The 22,722-nt window shown below is 37.5% G+C and overlaps 1 protein-coding gene across 1 annotated transcript in view; it reads right to left on the bottom strand.

Annotated features, from left to right (window-relative positions):
* Positions 1-5,491: 5,491 nt before the first annotated feature.
* Positions 5,492-22,722, bottom strand: part of NEK11 (NIMA related kinase 11) — a 158,934-nt gene continuing 141,703 nt past the window's right edge. The window contains exon 16 of the mRNA XM_072412330.1: positions 5,492-5,590. Within this exon, the coding sequence (XP_072268431.1) occupies positions 5,569-5,590 (22 nt within the window). The 3' untranslated portion in view covers positions 5,492-5,568. The remainder of the gene's footprint in view (positions 5,591-22,722) is intronic.

The raw sequence follows: 22,722 nt of genomic DNA on the forward strand, positions 1-22,722 counted from the left end.
CAATGGTAAACCATAACGTCAGAGTGTAGAAAAAGAAAATACAGGAATTACTTAGATTAGCAGTGTTATAAACAATAGTCTCTGTACAACAGACTATAAACACAAAAAATAGGGTGGGGGGATTAAATGGGGATGGGAAACCTAGGGTAGAATAGGGGAGGTATAGGTATAAACTAGATTCGATTTGTGGACCAACATAGAACAAAGTTCAACAGCAAAAAGTTTATTTAAAACCACCTAGGACAGCACATACGGCTAAAGTCACTTTATATTACCTGAGCTAAATAGGCACTATAGTCGGTAGAGTCTTGGTATTGTAACCAGTGGAGCCAGGTATTGCAGAACTTCTTCTCTGTACCATGAATGGTGGATGTTAGATGTTCCATGAGCATAATCTTGTTGATCTTTCAAAACCAAAGCCCAATGTTAGGTGGAGTTAGATGCCTCCAAAATAGAGGCATACATGCTCTGCTGCTTTCTGAGGTCTATCATTGAGATGGAGAAGGAAGAACCCTGGGTCATCTGGTATTGGTAGGTCTGTAAACTTCTGCAGGATGTCTCTAACCTTCACCCAAAATTGTCTGAGTTTGATGACTAGAATATGTGTAGAAGTGTTCTCCTATCTGTATTACATCTCTAACACTTATCTGAGATACTAGGGAAAATCTGATGTAAGGGTGTAGGTACCCTTTACCACCTTGTTCGTATTTTGTATTCTAGTTCTTGAAATTTGCTGCTGATTGAGGATTTGTGGGCCAATGATATTAATTGTGTGTGTTGAGATTCCTAGAATATTAATCCTAGGTCCCTTTCCCAGGATCTCAAATAGATTGGTAAAAAAAACCTTAGGGAGGAACGTGTAACAGCCGCTCTAGTTCTGAGATCATATGGCAAGCTACTCCCTCCTCAATACACAGTCTTTAAATGATTGTCAAGGAGTGAACAAATTGTCGAGCCTGGGGGAGGGACTGCAGGAAATGGGATAGTTGGTTAGCTCTCAAAAGAGATAGAATAAATGGTTGATTTGAATCTGTTAATTCTTTTAAGGAGGGCCAACTGTCACGTAGAATAAAGTGGTAGGCTCTACTTAGGTTATGTTTTGGCAGGATACGAAGTGCTTGGTCTTCTAGCCCTGGAGGAAAAGATGGGATTGCAATCACAGGTAGAAGTGGGGAAGGTGTTGGTAAAAGATTGGGGGATTGTGTATATTTAGTGCAGACTGGTAGTGTCAGACCTATGGTGGGGTGTTTCTGTAAAATTGTCGTAACAGTTTCGAGTGCACATTCATTTTAATGGCACTTATGCGTCCAAACCAAGAGATAAGACCATTGGTCCATCTCTGGATATCCGTCCAGATTCTTGAGAGTAGAGGAGGGAAATATAGTCAAATATCCTGGGTAGGTGTCGTGGAATAAAGGTGCCTATGTATTTAAGTGCTGTATTTGACCATTGGTTAAGGAATATGAATGGGAGATCAGAGACACCCGTTGCAGCTGGAGCGTGATGTTCATGGCTTCGGATTTAGAGTAGTTCACTTTACAATTAGATAAAGTGGCATATTCTTTCAGCTCCTTCATAAGTGAAACAATAGGATGACAAACATCACGTCTGCGAATGCTGCCACTTTCTGGTGTGTCCCTCCCACCTTTAATCCTGAGATGTCAGTATTGCATCTACTAGTGCAAAGGAATAGTTAAAGGTTTATTACGAAAACAATTTTATAATAGTTTTAACTTTATCGTTTAGTATGTATTTATTTCACAGGGTGTAATTATTCTCCTCCATTTTGAAAGAGTATTTCAGAGATTCCTACTTACAGAGCAACATGCTGGTGCTGGCCAAAAGCTAAATAGAGGTGGATGCATTTTTATTTTGCCTGATGCTATAATAAAGCAAAAGTTTTATAAAACACCACCAGTAAGTGCCAGATTTATTCTTAGTCTATATTGTTATACAGTCACTAGAGAGTGTGTTTGGCACCACTGACCAATGCAATTCTAAATCTGAAGGCACCTGAATTCATGGAAGAAATTAAAAGGCTTTAATTTGACAAGTGGCTGATCTAATGGTACTGTCTAGAAAATAGGATATGTTACCAGCTGTATTTCCCCATCACAACTCTTAACCTAACATGCTTGTATAGTAAAAGCCTACAAGGTCTTTGTTAAACACCCAGCACTCTTTCAAAACATCTCTGGTCGCTAACCTGTCATATACCTGAAATCTGCCTCCTTTGGGAGCTTGCTGGGTATATAAGCAGCTTTCAGCTTGACTTTGCCTCCTATAGATCCTATGCTAACCAGGCAAGGACTCTACAGAGGGGTTCAATTGTGCTATAGAGAAGAGATGCATACCATTGTATAAGTAACGTTTAATAATCTAACTCATATAAATCCAAAGAGTTTATTAGTTTTCCTGTAATGCGATCTCCGTTTCCTTCTGCACATGAAAAACAAAAATGTACTGGCTGTTTATATGACCTTGTCCTTATATATCCACCCAAAAAGTTTCTATATTAAATAATGGCTTAGCAGTAACTTTCACAAAATCACCATAATCATCATTTTAAGATATGTGCAACCTAAAAGCAAGAGATTAATTTGGTTAAATTTTCATTCCAAAGATGTCTGTTATTTGATGTTATGAAGCAGTCTCTTTTAAACTCACATTTGGTTTCTGAGATGTAAGCTTCATAACTCCTATTTGATTCATTATACAGTTCTTCACTGAAGGGATATAACCCACATTCTACTGTCAGGCACACTTCATCTTGTCATGGAATTTTTTTTTTTATAATTTTGCTATGAGTACTTATGTTGTAAAGTTTCGATGAAGGGCACACTGAGATTATTTTTATCTGCATCATTCAATGGTGTTTTAGAACACAAGAGATTATGTCATTTGGATTTAGAGCTGCAAGTGGTGATCTGGTTGCTTTTGAACTTGACTTAGATGGACAGACTTGGGTCACATTAACATATTAAAGAACTGTGAAAGGGCTCTTCAGTGGACTCATTAAAATAAATCAAAGCGTTCACTTTTCATTTTATACCAAATTTGATAACTCTTGTCTAGGGAATCCTGATTATTTTTTGGAGAAAATTAATGCATTTTTTTAAGTTGTTGTATTTAATTTAACTGCTAGACAAGCAATGAAAGCATGGCTTTACAATGACAGTCAAGTATATTCAGCACTTTTCATGCTTTTGAAGGACTTTAATAATATATAGGGTGACCACTGCCGGTTTACAAAGATGCACTGAAGAGAACCACTCAACTACATGTAAAATAGATACATTTATAAGCAAGCATATAAAAATTATGGCAGCTGCCAACTCACAATAGATGTTTTCTAGTCAGTTGAAAATTAGCCAGTGTATACAATTGTTAACACAAATGTTGGTGACACAACCATTGCCACATACAAAGTGCCACGATAAAGACACTTGAACAGGAGGCGGACCCCCTATGCTACCAACACGTATAGCCGAGGTGATATCAGAGGCGCAGAATCTAAGGTACCGCCCGGTGTTCACCAGGGTGTTGGGTTTTGCTGCAAACGGCACCCAGGTTGAGGCCCTCAGACTCACCCATGCAGGTAGCAGCTGACAGCTGGAGATAACCGAAGGCAAAGTACAAAATTGACAGGCAGATTCAAAACCGAAAACAGGACCGGGTCAGGGCAGGCAGAGAACAGGCACGGTCAGGACAAGCCAAGGTCAGGAACAAGAAAACAAGACTGGAATCCGAATGCTCACAGGAACCTCAGGTAGTAACACCTATTGCTGAGGCAATAGGTGTCTGACTGAGCCCAGTATATATAGGGAGACTGACAGGCTAGCTGGGCGGGGACTAGAAGGACAGGTGAGAATCAATTAGCAGAAAGTGCTCGGCAACGCTTCTAAGTCCAGAGCCAGCAGAGCAGCTAAAGCAAGGTAGGAACAGCTGCTGCTTAATCAGACACTATCAGGAGAACAGCAAGTACCAGAGCAGTGCTGCTGATCTGTGACACAAAGGCTTGCGGATATTAGGTGGGGTTAATTTTATGAACACCAAGCGATGGTAGATCAGAGTACAAAGCCCAACTGAAAATTAAAGGTTCAGCATTGAGAGATTCTGGGCTAGTCCTCTTGTCCTTTGTGTGGTTTATTAACCATGACTATCTTCCATTATCCTAATATAACATTTTAAAAAGATACCTGCTCTAAAGAGACATCCATTTTTAGATGGCTCCATGGCTATCACTGTCACCTCTGCAGAACTGGGTCCTAGGTAGGGATAAGCGAGCGAGTTTTTAAAACTTGATCTCGCTGCGAATTGGTCCGTTTTCGCTTACCGAAATTGTAAGCGAGAAGGGCCGGTGTAAATTCGCCAAATAAGATCGAATTTGAAAAAAAAGATTTGCGGGCTGTGGTGATCAATAAATGCAGCCATGGGATGAACTAATGCAGCCCTGAGAATCGACTGTGATCCCAGGGCACTAGAGGTTAATTAACCTCTGGTGCCCGGCTAACCCAGTGGAACTGCAGATAAACTCTCAATGGAGTTTCTCCATTGAAAATTCATCTGCAGTTCAGTTTCTACGGTCACCGGGCTGTACTTCCTCAGCCAATCAGAGAGCATTAGAGGTTTTGAATGGGGAGACTTGTCCCCATTTAACCTCTAGTGCCGGGGATGAACCAATGCACCCCTGAGAATCCACTGCAATCCCGGTGAACTAGAGGTAATTAACCTCTAGTGCTGGGGATCGCAAACAGGAGGATTCCCAGGGCTGCAAAAATGAATGCAGCTCTGGGAATCCACTGCTATCCCAGAGCACTAGAGGTTAATTAACCTCTAGTGCCGGGGATCGTAATGATTTTCTCAATCTTCTGATGCTTTGGCGAAATCGGTTCGCCGAAATTTCGCAGACCCATTGGAATTTAGAGAAATATTTCGTGAGAATCCCAGAGGCATTCTCGCTTATCCTGAGTCCTAGGTGTGAATCCTGGCCAGAAGCCTCTTCTCAAGGAAGTTTAATGTTCTGTCTGTGTTTGTGTGATTTTGCTCTGGGCACCCTGGTTTCCTGCACACCTCCAAAATATGCACATGGGTTAGTTGGCTCCCCCATAAATTGACCCTGGTACCTGTTGAAAAATAACCATACGTTTGGTCCCTACTGGTGGGTGCCATATGGATGTTTGAGAATAATAATAACGCAAAAGTAAACATTTGTTTTAAAAATGAATACTGTTGAATGACAAATACTGCATTGAATGTATTTTTTAATTGAAGTACCTGAAAACAAAAGTTTTTTATTGTGTCATTAGGTTACAGTACCAAAGATAATTTTTTTTGTCTTGATAATGCAGCACAGTTTATTGAATCAGACAAATAAACTACTACACTTTTATTGTCAAATAAAGAAAATAAATAAGTATACAATATATCTTTTATTAGTCTGCTGTTTTTGTGGGGTAGCTAATGCTGAATATGTTCTCTAATATTCTTTACCTGAAGTTGTATCAGAAAAGTTAGGCATTACTTATTTTTGCAGTGTTGATCACGCTTTAAGCTCCAGTGTCCTAGTTACAAATCTTTTACAGGTGGCCTGTCAAATGAAACATAAAAGTATTAGAAAAGCCTTCCTCAAATCTGTTCTGACAACAATTTAGTTAGGTTGAATAAGAAGGAAACACCTACTGGCAACAATTAGCAGCATCTTTTGGTACAAAACAACATGTTTCAAAAAGAAAAAAAATTCTTTACAATTTGCATCATCATTTTTTCTGCATTTATTGACACTTCTCACTGTCCTATATATATCCCACAGAACGTTGTAGAGTTAAATGAGCCCACCAAGCAGAAGCTAATGATTTTATGAACTGTCAACTGCACAACATGAAAGGAGGATTGGGAAATACACAATTTTCCAGCATATTGTGACTTGTTCATCATAGAGTTATTTGTTTTAATTTGCAGATAAGTGTTTTTCTGTGTTGGCCTGAAGCCAAGGTTGAACATCTGCTGGATGTTTTTTCACTGAAAATATCATAGATCAGCTTGTAAATGTGAAGGTTTATTATATATATCCAAGGACATGAATCCTTTTTGCTGTATTTATTTTTTTAATGAAAGTTAGAAGAGCTTTGTAGTTCTTAACAGAAATCCCTTCTGATCATTATTTGTCTTTTGAACCTAGTAGGCTTGGAATGCAATATCAGGTATTCACAATCATTCTGATGGTTTGTAATGACCAGGATTTAAATCTGGTATACCTTGCTTTTCCAAGCCATGTCCGATAGGTTTAATTTACCACTAGTGGACTTCAATTAATGTGCAGAAACATTTTAGCAGCGAGATAAATGTGTTGTTGCAAAAGGTCTGAATACTTATGTTAATGTGATATTTCAGTTTTTTCATTTTAACACATTTACAAAATTGTCTAAAATTCTGTTTTTACTTCGTATTATGTGGTAGTGAATGTAGGGTAATGAGAAAAAAAAATTTTAATGATTGTAGCACTGGGTTGCAATATAACAAAGTGGATCTGAATACTTTCTGAAGCCACTATATATATGTATACATATATATATTAAAAAAAAGTTTCTGTGCATCAGGTTATCTGTGCATAAACTAAAACTTTCAATCCATGCAGTATTTACCATCTCAAAAAACACAGACACACACAAAATCACAAATTTTCTTGCCAAATAGCAAAAGAAACTTAATTGTTTTTTCTAAGCAGTAGAAAATTATTCTATGTCAGTTTAGGATTTGTGTGAGACACAAAAGCTAACATTTTGTTGCCAAATATTCGTAATTATTGAATGTTGGATGATACTTACAATTAAATTATATTTCCTAATTATAATACTTTTTTTTTTTACTGAAAAAAATATTTGCTGTTGTTAAATGTTCCTTATATAACACAGATTTTAAAGGTTTACAGCGCAGCACAAGACTTCAAAAACAAAAACTTTTTTTTATGTTTAGTCTATCGTAAAAGGGTTGTAATGTAAGGATCTTGTTTAGCAGATAGTTATAACAAAGCAGCACTTGTACCAATTTTCCTGGCCATGTGAAAATTGAGGCCTTGGGCTGTCTGATCGCCCAGGAGGAGACGAGGGAAGTACAAGACTCCAGTGCTGTGTGTATGAGATCAAGTGTTTCCCAGTCAGGGTTCTGTGTAATCAAAGGGTTCCTCCAGAAGTTGGTAGGGGTGCCTTGAACAAGGTGCAATTTGTGGTTATCAGGTCAGTTACCACTGGGATCAATTATCAATTTCGGATATCTGTAAAGATGGCATTCTTCCCATTGGCCAACAATGTAAAAAGAAATCATTCCATTGACCACCAGGCTAATATATAGGTAGTCCCCGGGTTACATACGCGATAAGAACTGTAGATTTGTTCTTATAATAAACAACTGCAGAGTTTGTCTTGAACATTAAAGAGTTATAAGAGCTTGCAGAAGAGCTCAGTCTCAGCTGTGTTTAGCAAAAGATTTCCTCTGCAAGTCATGCAAACCACCCCCTCCCCCCTCATTCTGCACACGAGTGAGCAGGGAAGCCCCGTTCGTATCTAGCAGTCGTCCGTATGTCGGATGTCCTTAACCCGGGGACTACCACTACTATGAACTGGGCATATCATAAATATTTGCAGGGGATCTCTGAGGCTTGAAAGTGTTTTCAAGGGTTCCCCAGTGTTAAAAAGGTGGAGAAAGGTTGCTTTAGATTATGAGAAGCCAAGAAGTATCAGTGTTTCTCTGCTATACCCAGGTAAACAAGATTTCTTTTTACAAGAAAGGTATACTTAAGGACCTTGCTTGTAAAGAAGATCATTTATTAGTAAAGAAATCTGTCAGGCAATTATGTTCAAATTTCAATAGAACATTGCAGAAATGTGTAATTTTTGTGGTCTGAATTGTGTATCCATTAGCTGAGCTTACAACATGATTGATATTATTTTGTCAAAAGAAGCATCATAAGAATCAAAAGAAGCTCTGCTTTTTTATATTCCCTGATCAGATATCCTTTGCAAAGTGAACTATGAAAATAATTAAGCTAAGTAAAGTCTCCTTTTCAGATTGTGAAACCATTGCACTTGAAAAAAAATCTTCTTGTGTATTTTAAGCATATTAGAATATGTTGCCTGCCCATTCATTCAACACACACCACACTGCATGTTAATGCATGCGCATATCACACTGCATAGATCCAAATGGGCCCCTTAACTTAATTTAACCCCTGAGAGATTTAGGGCTTCTGTCCACTTTTATTCATTAACAGATTTACCTTTATACAGGATTTCTCAGTAACACACAGATACAAATAGGAGTGTAAATGCAGCCTTCACTTTACTTTAACACAAAACTGAACTTATCCATATGATGTGACCAGTGATATAGACATTTTACATGGATATGTAAATATTGGGCTCCATATGCCAATCTGCTATTGGGCTCCATATGCCAAACAAAAGAAGCCATGCGAAAATATCTAGGACGGTGGAATTATGTTTCTCTGATGGCCACGGACAACGCAATGAAGAGTTGTTGTCCCTATATATAAATGGTGGTCTTGGGACCAACACATACAGCTGGAAATAGGCTGAAATGGCACTCAATATTAATATTCCTGTATTATTACAATAATAGTACACTAGGTTCAAAAGACCTAAGCTCATGCTCTTTCCAAAGTTCCCTCCATCATTTTTTGTTCTTTCTTCTAGTCTCCTAACCATATAATATTATTATTACACAGTATTTATATAGCACTAACATATTACATGTCACTTTACAATGTCTTTAGTCATGTCACTAGCTGTCCTTCAAAGGGGCTCACAATCTGATGTCCCTAGCATAGTTATTTGGTAATGTTTTTATGAATGTTAATGACTTTAAATATGTTAATGTTTAATACAGTCTAAGGTCAATTTTCCAGGGAAGACAATTAACCTAACTGCATGTTTTTGGAACACATGGCATACGGACTTACAATACGTCATATTCAATCCTTGTTTTTACGTCTAAGAAAGCGTCATAAAGCATACAGCGAACATTTTTGTACTTGATCATTAACATGATTTTGTACAGCTGTCAGTGAGCCGAGGATTGCTCATCAGGTGGCCGACGAGTAGTACTTTTTCATTTATACTAAACATCAGCACTTATTGAATAATTCATAGCTTCATGATGCATACACATATTTTGCATAAATGATTTGTTAGTTGCTGAAAATGAGAACAGATAAGTTGATAAACCAAAAAAAGATTGATACTGCCAGCATTTCTCCACTGACAAATGTTACATGCTCTATAAGCATTGCAAGTTGTACTATAAACAGAAAACACATTAAAAATCAGTGCCAACCCTACCTGTCACAACTGTTTGCCCACAAGCCTAATAAACATTGAACATAATTTACAAAGCTTTACTGGATGTGTTAAAGCAAAAGTGTCTAAAAATTACTTTCTGAAATTTGAATATAAATTGTATTGAATATGTATTTTATTGTCAGTGTTAATGCATGGGTAACTCAAAAAAATTACTTGTGAGCTAATATGCCAACTTGTGAAGTAAATATGTTATAAATGTAACAGTACAAGTACATCCCTAAGCAAACTTTCTCTGTATGAGATATTGGAGTGATATGGGCATTTTACATGGATATGTACAGATAGGCTGCCTGCTAACTGAAACGAGGCCATTGGAGAAGGTTCAGGACATTAAGGTGTGGAATTAAATTTCCCTGCTGGTGCCCAAAAACACGATGAGAATTGTTATCCCTGGCAAATGGATTTTTTCACTAACATATATAGCTGGCAATAAGTCTGACAGGTAAAATGGTACTTAAAAAGAAACATTATTACCACCTTTACTTACAGTAACAATTAGAGGGATAGTAGGATATTACACTGGGTAACAATTTTGAACAAATACTTTGTTGACTTCAATTTTTAAGCTTATTTACATTAAAATAGGTATGGTGATTCTTAAAGTGCAGATAGTTTTCTTCTATCACATCAAGTTCTTTCTCTCCCTTATATTAATGCGATTACTGTAGTGTGGATTTTTATAGGCTATTCATTTACAGGCAAGACAGTGTGGTCAGAGGTTGTGCTTCGCTCTACGTAGGGAATAAGCAAAATTAATTTTGCTACTTACACACGTATTTCCTTACTTTCAGATCATGTCTGGCTCTGCTGTTTCTCGCCGTTCATTTTGTGGCAGTTTCACCATTCCCAGTCAAAGGGTGAACATCAGCACATTTGTAGAGCAAGCCTATTTGGTATACTTCAAAGTTAAACTTGGTGATCAAGTAAAGTCTTGGGCCCCTCATAAGGCGTGCAAACAGTGTGTCGAGGGTTTACGGATGTGGACAAAGGGAACATGTGATAAGATGCCATTTGGTATACCTATGGTTTGGCGAGAGCCAGGAGATTATTTCAGTGACTGTTACTTTTGAATAGTGAAAACTTCAGGATATACCAAGAAAAAAAAAATGTAACATAGATTATCCTAGTCCAGTTGTTGTCAACCGGTGGCTCGCGAGAAAATTTTGGGGATCCGCGGCTCTGCCCGGTGCACCCCCGAGCGCGATCCTCCCAGCATCAAGACTGTGTGAGTAAAACGTACTTGAAAAAGGAACCAAGGTCCTCTGGACATGTCTTCAACCTTTGGGTGGAAAGGAATTGGCCTCCAAGATCTGCATTAAAACCAGCTGATCCAAACATTCTACATGAGCCACTTGTTGATAGAAAGAATATTATATTCCCGCCACTGAACATGAAACTGGGTCTGATGAAGCAGTTTGTTAAAGTTTCGACAACTGAAGGAGACTGGTTCAAGTACCTCATTTTGGCATTTCCTAGCCTGTCATTTGAAAAAATAAAGGCTGGTGTGTTTGATGGTCCACAGAATCGGCAGCTCATCAAAGATGAACATTTCATCAGGACAATGTCAGAAGTCAAAAAGAATGCCTGGTTATCATTCAAAGCCATTGTCAAGGACTTTCTTGGAAACACACGAGCAAATAATTACACAGAAATTGTCCAGAAACTCTTGGAGAGCTACAAAATGCTTGGTTACAATATGAGCATCAAGGTGCATTTTCTGCATAGCCATCTTTCTAACTTCCCGGAAAACCTTGGTGCAGTCAGTGATGAGGAGAGATAACGATTCCACCAAGATTTGAAGGTCATGGAAGGACGGTATCGGGGTAGATGGGATGTACATATGATGGCTGACTATTGTTGGAGCATCCGGCGGGATTGTCCTAACACTGAACACTCCAGGAAAAGCTATAAGCGTAATTTTTACCTTAAGCGCTTACCCGATTCATTTTCAAAGGTTTTACTGAAAAAAAAATGTCATAGAGTAACAATAAATCCTTTGTAGGAACAAAAGAAATTTAAATAATCAGTACATTCCAGTAATTATTTCGTTATTTTTTCATTGTATGTAAAACTTCTATGTTTTTTGACAAAAATGGAGGGTACCCTGTATCATAAAAACTGGATGTGATAGCAAAAAACTGGGGTCATTTCTGGATTCACCACCCAAAAATTAGTAAAAAACTAATGTAAGATCTAACGCACAAAAAATGCGCTCCCCAGTGGTATTAGCAAAACATAGCTATTACGAAATATGAAAAACCATGCAAGCAGCACTATCCTATCTAAAACCCTTAAATTGTAGACTAGATAGTTTTTTTTATTAATTTGTTTAATTAATTAAAATTACTGCCTTTATGATAGCAAAAATGGGAGATTGGTAACTCTTTGGGTTACAACTTGTGTCTCTTGGATTTCTTGCCCATATGGAATAATGACTACAACATTAAGTCATAGGAACTGGTTTACAGTTCGGGAAGGGGGGGTAGGGAACTATCATGGAAAATGTCATAGTTTCTGTAATGTAGGAGAAAATTACCATTTTCCAGGAACAGAACAACCCCTTTAATAACTGTCTCCCATATTATGTGCCAGATTATTACATTTGCGGTGAAAAAAACTGCCCAGTTGGCAGCTGCTGGGAGTGCAGCAAACTGCTACTATGTGCTGGGCAGTGGCAAACCGCACCATCACTTTTGCATGCAGGTGTGGCACAAATCCAGGCGAAAAGCAACTCGTCACTTTTGGGGAACCACACCACAATCTGCCTGCATACAGCCACATCATTCCCAAACACTCCCATTTACTGCTGCAGCTCGCTGTGGGTCTGTAATGGCCCTGTGTGCAAAGTAGGATAGTTATCTGGAGTAGCTCAATCTTCTAACTAGGAAATAACTTGCTAGGCTTTACAGGTCCTATTTAAATCATATAAAATTGCCGGTTGCTCATCTAAGCCCTGTGTTGAGAGAGTGGGCACCATACCAGGTCTCCTGTAATGAAGAAGAGGATGCAGCAAAAGGAATGATGGATATTTGTGTTAGATCCAGCTTGCTGGGTCCCCCCTTCCTTCCCCTTTTTGGTCATATTGGCTAGATGACAGGTGCAGGTAAAATTGCTAAACAGGCTGGCTCCCCCACACCCCCCATAGTTCACACAACACCCTAAATAAACATTTTTTTTCTCCATTTTGAATAATGTTAAATGAGAAGTCTTTCTAGTGCAGTCAATTTTTGCACTTGTGTTAAAAGATTTGTCAGAGAAAAAAATATGATCAAAAAGAGTAATTAATTTTTCTACATAACGTCATCTAAAACATTTGCATGGATCACCACATTTTAGCTTTCTTATATGCTTGTCATAATCAAAATTATTTTTAAAATAATACAAAACTATTGTACTAGAATAAAATGGTATATTGAGCTAATAACAGAGTAGTCTCTAACTCCTTGTGTTCTTTTTATTGTTAATGGCAGCTGTGATTGCAAATCTGTAAGTGTGGCTAATGATTCCTATTGTCTACTGTTCCTCTAGAACTCAGTTCATAGTTATGCCTAATAGGCTTACCAGACATTGTTTAATGCTATAAATACATAATTATATGTTGTTGACATATTTGTGTCAGCAAAAAAAAAATCTTCAAAAGTTAAGAAATACAGATTTGCTTTGTTTGGTGTCAAAGCTACTTATGGTTTCCAAGAGTGTGATTATTTTTTACTAATCTAATACAAGCTTGATTATGCTTTGCTATATAGTCTGATGCTCCTATATGGATCCATTGTGCTTACCTATTGTTCGGCAAGGACCATGGGGCTTAGGTATTGCTATTAAACGACCATCACCATTGGTCTTCACCTGTCTCCAAATCCTTTTTTTTTGCACATTGGAAAGCAGAAAAGTAAAATGAAATCTGTACTTTTGTATCACAAATAGGAGCAAGAATTACATTTATTTCTTAAAAAAGAAATGTTACTTAAAAAAAGGACCATTAGAGGGTGTACATTTGTACAGGGGTCTGTCTATGGTTATTCCTGCATACTCAATATTCAATGGTAATACTCATTTACTTGTTCATAGCAAACCTCACCATTAACAGTTATCTTTAAGAAAAGCTTTGAGAAGCTTTATGTGATGCCATTAATTTTAGATCCCTTGGATATTTGAGCAAGGGGTCAACAAGGTACAGATAATGGTCCTGATCATACATCCTTTGCACCCCTCCTGTTCCCTAGGATATTACTTTTGCAACATGCTCTCTGCATGTAAATGTCTTTCCCTTGAATCCCATTAAACACATGTTACAATCCACACTAAGCAATCCATGGGGACCTAATGAAAACAACAGATGAGGAACATGGATGCAGCACAAGGCTTCCCTCAAATACAATGAGAAAACCATTGGGACATTTCTTTACAGATACTGTTGCTGCAGGAAGCCCCCCCCCCCCCCCCTCCAGCAAGGACATAGTGGCTAAATAAGGGTTTCATGAATAATATGACAATAAATTTAAGCCCTGAACCCAGTATTGCGATTGCACCATGCAGGGCACAGTATTAGGGGCATAATGATTAGATCCTAATGTATTCATGTGCTACCATGTTATAAAGCAGGGGTCGGCAAACTCCGGCCTTTAGGCCAGATACAGCCTAGCCGGTAGTTCGGTCCGGCCTAACACCCCCTGGCCGATCCGGTCTAATGCTCGGGAGCCACAGGTTGCTGGTCCTATCTTCCAGGGGGTGTTAGGAACTACCGAAGCCGCCGAAGCTCCGGTGCCACCTCCTTGCTGTTGCTCCCCTATTTATTACGGCTGGCGTTGATTTTCCGCCGCCGCGATAAATAGGGAATGCTCCCTGAAGGTAAATCCCTCTCCTCCGCAATGCATACGGAGGAGAGGGATTTCACTTTAGGGGGCGTTGCCTGGTGGTAGGCGGGACCAGCAGTCTGGCCTAGTGTACTCCAGCCCACCCCATAAATGGCCTAGTGGCCATAAAAGTTTGCCGTCTCCTGTTATAATGAATGTCATCTTTTGTTTCTGGCATTCTTTGATGACCTTGCTTATACATTACACCATTTGACTTTTTATGATGTGTATATATTTACAATTTATTATAGGCATTTTAATGATCAGCACATATATATATATTGATCATTAGAATGCCTATAATAAAGTGTTATAGAAAAGTATGATATAAATTGAAAGTTCTAGGCACAAACCCAAAGCTGAGATTATAACATTTGTTGACACCAGACATCTGACAGTAATTCAGATCCTAGCATGAACATTATGTAGAAAAATGGTATAATTTCTTTGCCAGTTTATTTGATTTAAATTATTATGTAATGTGCTTTCTGCAGACTGAATTATATGAAACAGGATGTCTACACCATCCGTCAGTTAGCGGTTATCCTTTGTGTGGAAATACTGAACTTCTTTCCCTAGAGGAAGAAACACATTAGCTGCATGTTTAAATTTCTTTCCTTCAAGTTGAATTACAGTGGTTTCAAAATTTAATACTAGTATGGTGTTAAACGTAGAAAAACATTGAAATCAACTCATTTTTGAGAGGACTCAATGCAAGACAGGAAAACATGTATTTTTTTGTTTTGTTTTTTTACCTGCCAAACGGGTTTTAGCTTCCAGTTCATAACTTTATTAGGATGTGGAACCTGACTGGTTGACTTGAAAAGAAATTTTTTTTCATTACTTTACCCAACTTTTATAACTTTTTTCCCACTCCTCCCTCTCACATATACATTATACTCAAGGCATTAAAGCAGCAGTGCACAAGTAACATTGGAGTTGTAGGTGTGAAGAGGTAACCACTTAGTTTCTTTTATATGCCTGGGATACTCCAACAGATAAAGATTTCTGCCTTCTGGTAATGTCATGGCTTAAAACCAGTGTCGCCTACCAGGCCCTAATAATAAAGATCTATATTCTAACCTTTTCTATCAAGTATTATTCTGTTTCTGCTCACCTAGGAATTTGTTTTTTCCCACCACTTTTTTCATTTTCAAGTACAACTGTTGCTTTCATATTCACAATAAATAAATAAGTAATAAAATATCCAACAAGGAAGGATTGGAAAACCCTCATAATAGCTCCATAATATTAGCAAGTGTGTTGACCCAGAAACCCAAGGGTATAGATGCCAACAATAGATTCCCTGAATTTAGGAAATTAACACATACTGGTGCACTGCAACTTCCAGTGAACAAGCATTTTCTGCCTATGGACCACAAGGTTCATCCAACCCACTCCTCCCCATCTAAGTTGTTACATCCCTCTACTTCCATGCCATGTGAGTCATTTAGTCTTAGATTCATGTGTAGGCCTTTCCTAGGGTGAATTGCAATTGGAAATTTTCTGATACATTGGGGCTGATTTATTAAAGATCTCCAAGGCTGGAAAAGGTCACACTTTCATCACTGAAGCTGGGTGATCCAACAACCTTGGAATGGATCTGCTCCACAATTGAAAACATTTGCTAAGGATTAGCACATGACTTTTAAGAAATCCATACCAGAAAAATGTATCATCTCCAGGCTTGGAGAGCTTTAATAAATCAAGCCCAGTATGTGAGAGGCAGGGATGTGAGCTGAGAAATCTTTTCCTGTGGAACCAGTCATGGAGTTGTGAGAAAGTTAACACAGATGGTATCATGATGTGCCTGCACTGCACAGAAACAATGTAGAAGAGTCATAATTTATTATGTCTGGCAGTGACAGAGGATTTCAGAGCTGATAGCAAAGGTTAGTGAAAAACTGGAATATGGTCTTAGGATAGGGTAAGGTAGGTATGTAGCAAGTTTTCGGTTTGCTAAGAACTCCGTGTTAACACAGGATTGGGCTGAGTCCTTATCTGAAAGCTGTATGATGCTAAACTTTGAACACCAAAGAAATATCTGTTTCCTTCTTCCTTGCATTGACATGTCCCCTACCTCTGACTGGTCACTGATAACAAAGACTTGCATATACTTTCGACTGCTCTTTTTCAATGCTTTTAGAATTTTTGCAGCCCCTGTAATGACATCACAGGGGCTGCAAAACAGATTACACAGATTACACGGTAACCATAGAACGAAAGGGAGTTATTGGAGGTGCTGACCAGAATTCAGCTTTATTAAATCCTAATCCAGGTAATATTATTTGACGTCAAGGTTAAAAAGTTGTGTCACCTACTGAGTTACGTGTTATTTTCAAAATATGCATATTATAAAGACCCTGATATGTATTGAACAATCTGCTTAGTGTATGTTTTCTCCGAACCTGTATACAAAAGAATATTTGTCTAAATCCAGGTATTTCCTAAAGTTACCTTGTCAGCAAAGAGTCACCTATACATACAGCATTCCTCCTAAAGACTGCATAAAATTACCTCACCCTGTTCCAACGGGTACATGATAATTCCTGCCTGGATAATGTATATACTTGCAGTACTTAGGAGGGCAGAGAAGCAGGTGCTTTTCAAGAAATGGGTCACAAGATACAGTAGGTAAATATATTGTCATTCACATAATCTTTTATTAATATTAATCACTATATAAAGGCTGAAAGTCTTTCTGTAGTAGCTGTGTTTAATGCTTTGATGTGTAACATATATAAACCATCCTCCACAAAGACAACTGTTCAATGTGGTTGATGTATCAGTGCTCACTCAACCTGGTACCTAAAAAATCTGACTACATGTAGTACAACATGATTGTAAAATCTGATTTTACAAATTTTCTTAAATTTGCTAACAAATGCGTAGTGAATGAGCTGGCCAGATCCAATGTAAATTTAGGACCACACACTACATAGTACGAGGTGAGGTTAAAGCAGATTGTACACAATATTGTACACAATATCCTGTGAGTTTGAAGCTAGTCCTTGAAATTTCACAAATTTGCTTAAAACAGAAAAAAAATCAACATTTCTCTTAATTTGGAAGGTGTGGTTTAGGGGAGGATTAAGTTTTGTTTTATTAGGACTATCTATTGTATTTTTTTATCATGTTTCTGTATTTCATTATTATTTGTGCAATGTTAGTTTACATTTTTTATTGTTTTTTTTCATTGTCTGTTTTTATGTCAATGGAAAAAAAAGCAAACATAAAACAGTAACTATAATGAGGAGTTGTTTTTATACAAGAACAGGTCAAGGTTTGTTGAATTAAGGTTCTCTAACCCTCGGGGCAAATTTAAACTTCACAGCACCTCTTAACCAAAAGCACCAAAAGCACTCTAGTATCCTCCCTGCACATTGATGTGAACAATGTAGAAGGTATTGACCCTGTGCATTACTGTTTGCAAAAAATCAGTAAAGAACTCAAGATAAAACGTTGCGCTTGGCCTCTAATGTTTGTTGGTGCAAAGCCAGTGATACATTACTATCGTCATTGTTTACAATTCAGTCAGGAAAACGACAGGAAGAGATTTATAGCCTTTTATAGTGTTTGTTAGGAATCTCAAGTGGTTAACTAATGCTGTAGAAAGAATTAGGCAGCCAAGCGCAACCACTGCAAAAAAAAAAGAAATAAATAGGAAGTTTAAGGAAACCTAAATCACATTCCTCACATTAAGAATTCATAAAGAGCAACAAGCACACTATTAGATATATTATTGGTAATAGTAATAGATATATTTTGGTTTTGCAGAGAATGGGCCTGATTTATTCAGGCTCTTCAAGACTGGAGAAGATCATGAGTATACCTGGGTGATCCAGGAAACATGAAATAGATTTCTTACAAATTATTTGCTATTGTTTGGCAAAAGATTTAAATACTGAACCAGATCTTTTTCAGGTTTGCTGGATCATCCAACTTTACCCATGACCCATTACCCATTCCTCCAGTCTTGGAGAGCATTGAAAAATCAGGCCCAATATGTAAAAGCTGCTGATGGTTTGTACAATTTCTGGCTCAACACTTCATGCAAGCTTCCCGCTTATAAGAAAGTTTCATGTCCTTTGATTCTTTGCACTGTGTACAGTAGAACCCCAGTTATCCAGAACTCAGATAACCGGCACCCCCGACAGCTTCGCTAATTGCTCCGCTCCATGATTGGCTGGGAAAGGGAAACCCTGATGACGCTTGAGCCATCATCAGGGTTTCCCTTTTCTCAGCCACTCAGCACTAAAGGTGAATGGGGACAAGACTCCCCTTTCAAGTCTAGTGCTGAATGGCTGGGAAAAAGAAACCTCATTTATCCAGAAAGAATCACTTATCCGGAATCGTCTATTCCTTGTGGGTGCCGGATAACAGAGGTTGTACTGTATCATGAATGTGGGTATTTATGCATGTAGTCTAAGCACAATGAAATGGCTACAAATAAAGACATTGTGAATGAAGCATGAATTGTAGAAACAGGCAATAAGGGTATTAGAATAAATTATAGAGTAAAGGTTACAAAAAAGAAAAATATGCATTACAGATAAGAGACATAAGTTTTTATTTCTGTATACAGAAGGCTAAGGTATCTGATTGAAAACAAATCTATGGGTTCCTGCATTTCAGCAATTATATACTGTATATATTTTTGTCTGATTATTTTCATGTTACATCTTTAAAGCAGAACTGTATGATTTTGTCCATCCTTGGTAAATACCTATATACACGCACCTTTTTCCTATTTTTTTCCAGGGGTCCTTCAGCTGGACTGTTGACAGGGCTTAAAAGAGTTACTGTAAAGCCAGTTCCAGGTTGAAATATTAGAGAAAAAACTCTTTTTTATTTTTGAAAATAATATTGGCCTGTTCATTTTAAAATAAAATAAAAATTAGAGTTTAACTATATTTTAAATTAAATGGTATGTATTTTAATAAAATACCATACAAGCAAGCTCAGGTGACTGAGTGACTGAGACAACGCACCGTGCTAAAAGAAAAAGAAATATGTTCCATCAATACAGAAAAATACCGGTAAGATAATTCTCTGTGAGTTTTTTTTCCTATACATAAATATATTTTATATCTAATTTGAAAGAAATCAGTGGAAGAGGCTTAGATTTGCTACTGAGCAGCGTGATGGCTAAGGTTAGCACTCTGATCTTTGCAGCTCTATGTTCCATGGAGTTTGCAGGTTCTCCCCTTGTTTGCATGGATTTTCTGTGGGTACTCCCATTTCCTCCTACATTCCAAAAGCATGTGGTTATTATTATTGGCTTCCCCCAAGTTGACGTTAGACTGTGTTATTGAAATATGACTATGGTAGGGACATTAGATTGTGAGCCCCTTTGAGGGACAGTTAGTGACATGACTATGGACTTTGTAAAGCGCTGTGTAAAATGTTGACTGATATATATATATATATATATATATATATATATATATATATATATATACACTGTGATACTGTGTAATATTAATAATAATAACAGAAAAGAGCGAAGTGGAAAACCCTTATTCCACATGGCTTTGGATTTTTTCTATAATACATTATTGGAGAGACGTACAACAAGCTGGAGATTGTGAAGCATTTCATATATTGTTTCCACTAGTTTTTACATTTGTATTTACTGGAAAGCTGTAACAGAATATGTCTGAAATAGCTTTCTTCAATAACTTTAATTCCGAGTTCTCCACTGTGTAACAAAATACTTAAGCAATTGCATATAATAACTTTTTGTGCCACCCGCAGTTCCGTCTCTACTTAGTCTGGTAATTCCAAAATGCTTCATTAAAAAAGAATTGTCTGCTAAATGATGTCTACTGCAGTAGGAAAGGAAGAAGACAATAGCTAAACAGGATGGGAAACATAGCAAACCTTTTCTTCTACAATACCATACTTTTTTTATTTTCATTATAATTCCAGACAAAATAGTACCTGAAAAAACAAAGGCTTACATGGCCCAACTTATCATTTATACAAATATATATATATATATATATATATATATATATATATATATATATATAAAAGATATTCTTTATGTAGGTATCAGGGGTCCCTAGGGCCTTGTCTGCACTAGTTAAGACAATTATTCATGACCAGAGCCAAGTGGAGGTGAATATAATAGGCTTGGTAAAAGTGATCCGGCAGCTCTACAGCCACCCAGATCACTTTCACCGGGACGCCAGGAGCCAGCAGAAAAAAAATGAAAATATTGCAACAGCTTGCATTACCATTAAGAAGTATGTTTAATAGTTCCACAATGGAGCTGAAGGTTAACAGCAGGAAGGAGTTAAAGGCCACACAGTTGATTGCTAATTTTTTTGTGAAATAATGCTTGTAGAATTTCTATATAAAAAATATATTGGTGCAATTCCCTGTTAAATAGCACATTAAGAAAGAAACATTTTTATGACATGGTTTTCACTATTTTACTATACAGGTATTCCCTGGGTCACATAAGAGATAGGGACTGTAGGTCTGTCCACAAGTTGAATTTTTATCTAAATCAGAACAAGTACATTTTTTAATAAATGCAATTAGGATAGATGTTTGTTATTTGTTATACATATTATTAGGCAGCATGGTGTCAGTTACTATATAAAATCCCCACTGTGAGCTAATCACAAAAAAAAAAAATCTTTATGGAGCCTAGACGTTTATTAACTTCTGGAGCAAGCTGTGCTTTGGTTTGCAAAAAGAAACGACTGCAGAGTTTGTCTTGGTCATTAAACTTACAAGAGGCTGCAGAAAGAGCTCACCACCCTAAAATCACCCACAACCTTAGCTGTGTTTAGGAAAAGATTTCTTCTGCAAGTCATGCAAACTGCCCCTCCCTCCTTTAAGCCTCCGTTCATGTCACCTAAACCTGAAATAGTCAAGGAGAACACAGTAAACCTGTCCTGTTGATTCACTTGACCTAGTATGTTATATGGTATACCCTGAATGTTTTGTTTATAAGTGTCAGGCTATGTACACGCGAGCAATAATTGTCATTGGAAAGGATCTTTCACGATCCTTTTCAACGACTAACGACTGCACGATGCAAGAACGAGTGCTGTACATACTGCGCCATTCTGCTCCATGAAGGGGGGAGGGGGAGAATGGTGGAGCGGCACTCCGCTGCTCTCTCTCCCCTTTTACTTCCATTACAACTGTTAGTCGTCCATGGATCTGCCAGGATAGTTGTTTGGACGTTGGATAATGAGGCCTGTACACACGCAAGATTCTTGTCTGATGTTTTTAAATGTTATGTTTTGATAATAAAGTGTGATTTTATAAAACATGGATGTTCATTCCATATTCCTAAACTAATCCTTTCTACTGTTTGAGATATTTATATATATATATATATATATATATATATATATATACTTTTATACTATATTTTTTATCTTCTATGTTTTTTTATTAACTGTATATAATCATAATAACCTCAGAGAGCACTGAATATTATTTTATGCAGCGAGTTTGTTAAGCAACCTCAAAGTGTCTGAATATCACAGTAATGAAAGCTGTATGGCATTATCTGTATAGCAGATAATGAAAAGACGTCAAAAGGATGAATGGCAGGAGAAGTCCACAGGTATTAAATCTAGCCTGACACCTGATTTTCTTTTGCCACAACCACGAGTAAAGTAGAGGAAGGTTCAAAGAATTTGTGTTACCCTTAGCTTTACCAAAGGCTAACAGTGAACTTAAAGTCGGTGTCATTACCACTGCATGAGCAGACACCTGAAAAGGTCGCTTGACATTTGGATCCTTTTTTCTAAGCAATAATGGAAAGAAAATCCAAGAATTCATTAAATGGAAAAGCTAAGGTTCTAACAACTAACACATGCAGTTCCACCTGTGCCACAAAGTCATGTAGGAAACCTTGATCTCACAATGTACATTTGATATAATATATGTCAGTTTGAAACTTTTCATATCCAGAAGCTGCTGAAGCCCACTTGCCCAGACCAAATGTAGCAACCTTGGCATGCAATAACTTTATGAGCTATATCTATGAATAATTTGATCTGCAGAAGACATGGAAAACAACATTAGGAATGTATTCTTTTTGTGCAAGGAGGATGTAAACATAATATTCTTTTACAGGCTAACATAACATCTGTTTGGCCAAATCAAATGTACTTGAAAAGTATTAAGTAGAGATACACTTACCACAATAATAGTATGTGTACAGGTAATGATGTTGCAGTTCAGGTAATGGCATCCTGCTTTACAATCCTATTAACATATTAAAGTGAAACCACTATACAGCACAACCATACATGGAATAAAAGACCTATTATGGCATTTTAACCTTATATAAAAAGGTTGATAATCCTTTTATTATAATGGAAAATTTATTTTTTCTTACCACTATGGCGCCTGCACAGTGAAAGTTGGGGGGCCATAGGAAAGAAAAGATGGCTGCGCTTACTGGTTCATCCGCCAGAAAGAACAAGAAATCAAGGACGGCACTGGGCAGACTG

This window comes from Pyxicephalus adspersus, chromosome 5 (assembly GCF_032062135.1).
Source record: "Pyxicephalus adspersus chromosome 5, UCB_Pads_2.0, whole genome shotgun sequence".
In the NCBI taxonomy this organism is placed as follows: domain Eukaryota; kingdom Metazoa; phylum Chordata; class Amphibia; order Anura; family Pyxicephalidae; genus Pyxicephalus; species Pyxicephalus adspersus.